Here is a 7,427-nt window from a genome sequence, read left to right as displayed (position 1 = left end):
TAGCAGCGTCAATAGGACATTTATTAGATTGACATCCAGTGGAAATAAAGACAAGTACAACCATGTAGAGGGTAAAAAAAAGAGTTTATTTATAGGGATGGGGGGGGGGGGACAATAATAAACAAGATACACATATATAATAGTATAATATAATAGTAAGTTAGTGGTCTGTTGTACTGAACCGTGCTCGGCCGTGTTGATCCAGAGGAAGGCGAAAACCCCCTGTAAGGAAAGAGCCAATTGTCCTTATTACCAGGGGGGAAAATTCCTTCCCGACCCCAAATATGGCGGTCAGAATAAATCCCAGGATCAAAGGCTGGAACCAAACCAGAGTGATAGAAAGGGGGGGGGGGGGGGGGTAAATTAATTTAAATTATAAATATTTTTTTGTTATACATGTTTCTAATAGTCTATTGGTAAGTCTAGTAGTCTAATTTTAATGTTTGGGTCAAATACATTTTTAAGATAAAAAAATATATAAATATATATTTATTTATTAATTTTTTAGAATTAGTTGTGTTACTAAGAGGGTAATTTTATGTTATTATGCTAAACCTATTTACGGCTATATTGATCCAGAGGAAGGCGAAAACCCCCTGTGAGGAATGAGCCAATTGTCCTAAAATCAGGGGGAAAAATTCCTTCCCGACCCCAAATATGGCGATCAGAATAAATCCCTGGATCGAGCCGATATGTCCCCTATCTGTGGTCTGTGTCTATGTGTGTGCGCCTATCCCTATCGTGTAGTGTGTGTGGTGAGTGCAGTACTTACCCGGCCTGTGCTTGGATGGGTTCAGGGATAATATCCGCCACTCAGCACCGCAGGATTACAACATGCGGCTATTGTTCCTGAACTTACCAGATGGAATCTAAGCACAGGCCGCTCCTGGGGTTGTAGAGGATCTTCCGGCTGCAGTGATGTCAGATGCCAGCCCCGGAATGGAGGATGCCAAGTAAAGGGCCTGGGGCAGTAACACAATGGCAAAGGTGTGGCATAAAGATGTTCTAGAGCAGCCGAGGTTACAGCAGCAGAGACATGATGCCTGGATCAGGAGGCCGGAGGTTCTGAGCAGTAGGCGCGGTGTCCTCAGAGTCCAGATCCACCTATGGAGAAGTGAAGAACATGTGATGGTAATTATCCCAAGAGAAGGTTCTTACTGGGCCCAGCTTGGTGACGTATAATTGAATCCGGTCCCATGGTGGGTGTCCTCTGTGTCCTCCGGCCACTGCAGATGGTGATTTTGCAGAACTGTCTCAAACGGCTTACATGGTGGCTTGGCTCTCCTCTCTTCCAGTTCCTCCCAGCGAATGGTGGAAAAGGAACGGATGCTTCCGGATGTTTCTGCGCACCCCAGGGCGCTTATCGGGATTCTTGCGCAGAAGTTGACTGATGAGATGTTCAATAGCAGCATCCATCCCGGGTGGAAGTTTTGGCTCCTTTCTGGTGATGGCTTTGAAAACCTTCTGCTTGCTGTGGCCGATGAAAAATGGGAAGCGTCCTGTCGCCATCCTGCACAACACAATCCCAAGGCTCCACCAGTCAACGGCTGTGTAATACTCTTGTCCGAGAAGCACTTCAGGGGCCATGTAGCAGAATGTTCCTGTCACTCCATCGATCTTGCTGGAGGCTGTGACTCCATCTTGTGCCAGGCCCAGGTCAATGATCCGGATGTGGCCTTCTGCATCCAACATGATGTTCTCTGGCTTGAGGTCTCTGTGGACGATGTTCTGTCCATGGAGGAACTGGAGGCCGCATACCATCTCTGCTGCGTAGAACCTTATGTTGTTGATGTCCAGGTAGCAGCAAATCCTGATCAAATCCTCCAGACTGCCGCCGGACAGGTACTCCGTGATGAAGTATGCGCGCTCCAGAGACTGATGTGCAGCATAAAGGTGGCATAGAAATGGACAGTCTCGGGCTGCCAGGAGTATCCGCCGCTCTCTCTTGATGGTTCCCTCGTTGTCCTCTCTTCTGTTGATGATCTTTATGGCCATGTGGGTGTCTCGGCCAGGGACTGATGTCAGGACCACCTGTGGAAAACAAATGGAAGACGCTCATTAGAAGACATCATAAGGTTGATATTGATCAGTGTTTGTCAAGCTCGGTCCTCAACACCCCCAACAAGTCATGTTTTCTGGATTTCCTTTAGTCTTTCACAGGTGATACAATTATGGTCAGTGAATCAGGAATCACCACAGTTATATCACCTGTGGAAGACTAAGGAAATCCTAAAAACATGACCTGTTGGGGGTCTTGAGGACAGCGCTTGATAAACATTGATATGGAGGAGGGGGGGGGGGGGCTGTTTATGGGTGGACTTAGTGATGGGTCAGTTAGATAGCACCCAGGAACCTTAAGCCTAGGAAAACTGCAAGAAAGAGCTATAATAACCTGTAAATCCCCCTTTAGCAACAATCGTCTCTAACAAAGTTTCCTGCAGCTACAAATGCTGTAAGTTTTGTTCACCAATAGGATACCTGGCAGGTTTGGTGGCGGAATCCTGGTGGAATCCAGTCCGCAAGATGACGCCAGCTCTAAAAAGGGCGTTCAGTGCATAGTGGTGATGCCGATGTGATTAAATCAAAAGTAATTTGGCTAATAGTGGAGATACGGTATCAGACCTGCCATTCAGGCGCGCAGAAGCAGTAGATGGAAAAGTTACACGCATGTTCGGACAGCACTTTGAATCATTTATGCACTCTTATGCACAATTGGTTGAGGCTCAATAAGTACAAAAGTGGTAGGTAAACGCAATCTATGAGAATAGAACAGAGGGGAACTTGTGCCAAGTGTAACGAATTGTAATATTAAAAGTGTATTAAAAAGATTAAAAAAAATGAAATGTGAACAAAATTTAGGAAAATGTTGAACAGCTTATCCACCATCTGAAAAGGTAGCGTAAAGGAAAAAAACGAATGGTGTAAAAGCCAAAAACCTGGATCCCTAGTGTGAAAGTGATTCATAGAGGTGGATGAAGAATGGGAATAGAGTGCGGAAATAGTGCTAGGCGAATGTCACTGAATATCAGCCGGTGCATGGTGGTTATGTAGCAGTTGTCGGAGTTGTATGTTGATTGTAAAGCTGGGCTCCAACCTCCACAACTCCCAGATTAGGTACCAAGAGGAACAATGAAAAATGATTAGAAAAATACTATAAAAATAGTCTACTATGTGGTATTGCAGTTTTCCCGGAATTAATGGCTCCAACATGAGAAATAGTCTTAAAAATGGGCAGAAGTCCCTACAATAATGATGGGTCCAGAAAACAAAATAGCATCCTCATCGAGAAAGAGGACAAGAATGGATCATCAGGAGGCATCAATGGGGGTATTTATTAGATAGTTTAAAAACAGGGGAATTCCAGAGGGTTCACTTACTTTATCTCCTAACTCTATGAATGCATTGAACAATGGATAGACATGTCTTTGAGTTGGTTGGGATCAGTGTAGTTCTCATCTTCTGGTCCAAATAGGTTTCTGTAAGATTGTATTGAAACCATAGAAATCCATATATGGATAACTAAAAGAGAAGCATATATATATTTTTTTTTTACTAAGAGCCAGGGAACAGGCTCTTGAATCAACCAAAGTGCAAACGTGTTACACTAAAAAAAGTGCACAAAGGATGTGGTCTATCACAAGCCCTTCTCCTATAGTTCGCCTCCGGATCAAAAGGTACCTGTGAGGTTCCAGGTTCAATATCCCTTTTTGCCGAAGCTATTAAGCAACCACAAATGCTCCCTGCATCCCCCTTGGCGTTAGCAAAGGTATCTGCCCACAGAGCCGATAACAGTTGGTACCCTGCCCATGCAGGAGTACCCGGGGTTTTTGCAGAGAGGTGCAGAACCTAATGGCCACACACACCTCCCCTAGACCGCCAGGAGGAACACTGAGAAGGGCTACCGTATCCTAACAATCTTGTGGACACACAACACGCAAAAAGTGTCACAGTGACAAAAAAGGAAATAAATAAGTGAATGTGTGCAGATATCCTGGCCAAACATACAGCCAGATCTATAGAAATGTCTCTGATGCTAGCCAGAAGGCCGGAAATCAAGAGGTGAGTGCCACAAGGTGAAGAGTTTATGGTGCCAGTGCTTCCACTCAGTGCGCCAATACTCCCAGTGAGTTTCAGCACCTCAGGGTCACCACTCCCCAAGGCACTAAAGTACCTCAGCTCTAGACCCTCTCAGCCTCATGGCAAGACCCTGAGGAAACAGGTCACGTTGGGGCAGCAGTCGAGCTGTTTCCTCAGAACCAGCCCTGGAACGCCCTGGTACACCTGTTCCCTACATACCTGACCCCTCCATGCAGCACCCATCCCCACCAGCCCAATACCGGAGCTTCGGGTCACCGCCTGAAACTGATAAGAACAGAAACTACACTTGATCTTAGTCAAAAGGCCGAGAAGCGACCTCTACAGCTTCTAGATTAGGTGCCAAGAGGAACAAATAGAAAATGAATAGAAAAATACTATAAAAATAGTCCACTATGTGCAGTTTTCACGGAATTCATGGGTCCAACATGATAAATAGTCTTAAAAATGGGCAGAAGTCCCTACAATAATGATGGGTCCAGAAAACAAAATATTATCCTTATTGAGAAAGAGGACAAGAATGGATCATCGGGATGCATCAATGGGGGTATTTATTAGATAGTATAAATACAGGAAATTCCAGAGGGTTCACTTACTTTATCTCCTAACTCTATGAATGCATTGAACAATGGATAGACATGTCTTTGAGTTGGTTGGGATCAGTGTAGTTCTCATCTTCTCGTCCAAATAGGTTTCTGTAAGATTGTATTGAAACCATAGAAATCCATGTATGGATAACTAAAAGAGAAGCATTGAAGGGGACAAAATTCAAGGACTTTATTCCACAGAAGACTGGGTGCTTTTCACCTTCTGGTCCTGGTCCGGTCACACACCTGTAGAGTCAGGGTTGCCACCTGACCGACATTCAACCAAGGAAAACAAAGGTAAAATATACATAATAAGTACCATCTGACCCCCAAGTAATGCACAAAAGAAAGAAAATGTGCAAAAAAGAAATACAACACAGCATACAGAGATATAGGGCAAGGAAAAAACAGACTATAATGAATAGAAAACCGTAATCCCATAGGGGGAAACTCTTTTGTTTCACTTTATTATTGGATTTATATTTTGAATCCTATATATATTACATGTGAAGAGATATTATTATTTATTACCTGCGGTATTGGAGGAACAATTTACAGCGATATAATATCAGCACATAGGAACTTTTCTACATTTACCTTATATTATTGAGTATTCCCGTGCCCATTATAAAGACCTTTGTAGAGGAAGAGCGGTGCAGTTCCCATAGCAACCAGTTTGCTTTTATTTTTCAGAGGCCTTTTTCAATTGGTTGCTATGGGCATCTGCACCTACCAGCAGACCCACCTTACCACAACACTGCATGTATGGATAACAAAAAGAGAAGCATTGAAGGGGACAAAATTCAAGGACTTTATTCCACAGAAGACTGGGTGCTTTTCACATTCTGGTCCTGGTCTGGTCACACACCTGTACAGTCAGGGATACCTCACCTGGTCGCACCATGAATGATGTGTCACTAGGGTTGCCACCTGGCCGGTATTTTGGCCACCTTGACGGTATTTTTATATTAAAAATACCGGCAATACAATGACCAGTATTTATCCAACCAATCCTCCAACTCCCGGAATGTTGCACCATAACCTATACCAGTGTTTCCCAACCAGAGCACCCCCAGCTGTTGAAAAACTACAACTTCTTGCATGGGAATGCTTGGAGTTGTAGTTTTGCAACAGCTGAAGGAACCCCATGGTTGGTAAACACTGACCTATACTATATACTACTGTACCGTCCAACATGCTGGGAGTTGTAGTTTTCCTTTGGGCGAGCTGCTGAGTTGCAGGCTGTATCAGGGCATGCTGGGAGTTATAGTTAGTAGCTAACTGCAACTCTTGAATTTAATTTAAAAAAAAGAAGCAATCAAAAAGTCACATTGAAATAAAAATGGTCCTGTTAAAAGCTACAGACTGGGGCACAAAAATGAGCCTCATACAGGCCCTTATAAGGAGAAATAAAAAAGTTATAGGGGTCAGAATAGCACAAAATTCCCCCCACATATTTGTATCATGTGATGTCACGCATATATAATTAATCATGCCAATGATCATGGCCGGTATTTATTAATTTTTTTTTTTTTGCAAAAAAGGTGGCAACCCTATGTGTCACATGTGGGCCATATAAAGTAAGTGGTGTGGGGATCCTACAAGTTTTCCTCAGTCCACCCCCAGGAATATCCATGCCAGTTAGCTCAATTTAACTGGACTACAAAAGGGTTCAACCAAGGAAAACAAAGGTAAAAAAAATATACATAATAAGTACCATCTACCCCCCAAATAATGCATAAAAGAAAGAAAATGTGCAAAAAACAAATACAACACAGCATACAGAGATATAGGGCAAGGAAAAAACCAGACAATAATGAATAGAGAACCGTAATCCCATAGGGGGAAACTCTTTTGTTGCACTTTATTATTGGATATATTTGGAATCCTATATATATTACATGTGGAGATATATTGGGGAAGATTTATCAAAACCTGTGCAGAGGCAAAGTTGCCCATAGCAACCAATCAGCTTACGTCTTACATTCTTAACAAGGCCTCTGAAAAATGAAAGAAGCGATCTGATTGGTTGCTATGGGCAACTGGGCAACTTTCCTTTCCACAGGTCTTGATAAATCTCCCCCATTATTATTTATTACCTGCGGTATTGGAGGAACAATTTACAGCGATATAATATCAGCACATAGGAACTTTTATACATTTACTTTATATTATTGAGTATTCCCGTGTCCATTATAAAGACCTGTGTAGAGGAAGAGCGGTACAGTTCCCATAGCAACCAGTTTGCTTCTTTTATTTTTCAGATTGGTTGCTATGGGCAACTGCACCGCTCATCCTCTGCACAGATCTTAATAAATCCCCCCTATATGTACTGTTTACACACTGCTCCAGAAGACCCCTCTGCACCTTCTCTTCTCCCTGCGTCTGGTTTCCTGCACCCACACCATCTTGGGCATCCCAACTTCCATCTGCCAGGACACAGTACATGGAGGTGCCCCAAGGGATCCGTTCACACCTAATACCAAGTGTAGTCCCTTCAGGGAGTTTTATATGGATGTGCATAACCACCAAAGCCATCAGGGGCATAATATTGTGGGACTACAAGTTCCAGCAGACCCACCTTACCACAACACTGCAACCCACAACAATACAAATGCAGCCTAAAATGGCTGATAACAGAAAACAAGATGGAGATAGAACTTACTTTGCCGAAGTTGCCTCTACCCAGGACTTGGTGGAGGTTGTAGTGGCTGATGGTAAGCCTGGGGTAGGGACCCGATGTTC

The 7,427-nt window shown here is 43.5% G+C and overlaps 1 protein-coding gene across 1 annotated transcript; it reads right to left on the bottom strand.

Annotated features, from left to right (window-relative positions):
* Nucleotides 1-869: 869 nt before the first annotated feature.
* On the bottom strand, nucleotides 870-1,995 carry LOC130339665 (protein kinase C theta type-like). The gene is made up of 2 exons (XM_056554046.1): nucleotides 1,268-1,995; nucleotides 870-1,104 (listed from the first exon to the last, which is right to left on the bottom strand). The coding sequence occupies exons 1-2, from the start codon at nucleotides 1,993-1,995 to the stop codon at nucleotides 870-872; spliced, it is 963 nt and encodes a 320-aa protein (XP_056410021.1).
* Nucleotides 1,996-7,427: the final 5,432 nt, after the last annotated feature.

Source organism: Hyla sarda, unplaced genomic scaffold (assembly GCF_029499605.1).
Source record: "Hyla sarda isolate aHylSar1 unplaced genomic scaffold, aHylSar1.hap1 scaffold_549, whole genome shotgun sequence".
Taxonomy (NCBI): Eukaryota; Metazoa; Chordata; class Amphibia; order Anura; family Hylidae; genus Hyla; species Hyla sarda.
This window is presented reverse-complemented; position numbering and strand designations above follow the sequence as displayed.

Coding starts and splice junctions, on each gene's coding strand:
- LOC130339665 (XM_056554046.1), bottom strand. CDS start 1,995: ATGGCCATAAAGATCATCAACAGAAGAGAGGACAACGAGGGAACCATC. Junction 1,105..1,267: donor GAGGAGAGCCAAGCCACCAT/GTAAGCCGTTTG, acceptor ACTTCTCCATAG/GTGGATCTGGACTCTGAGGA.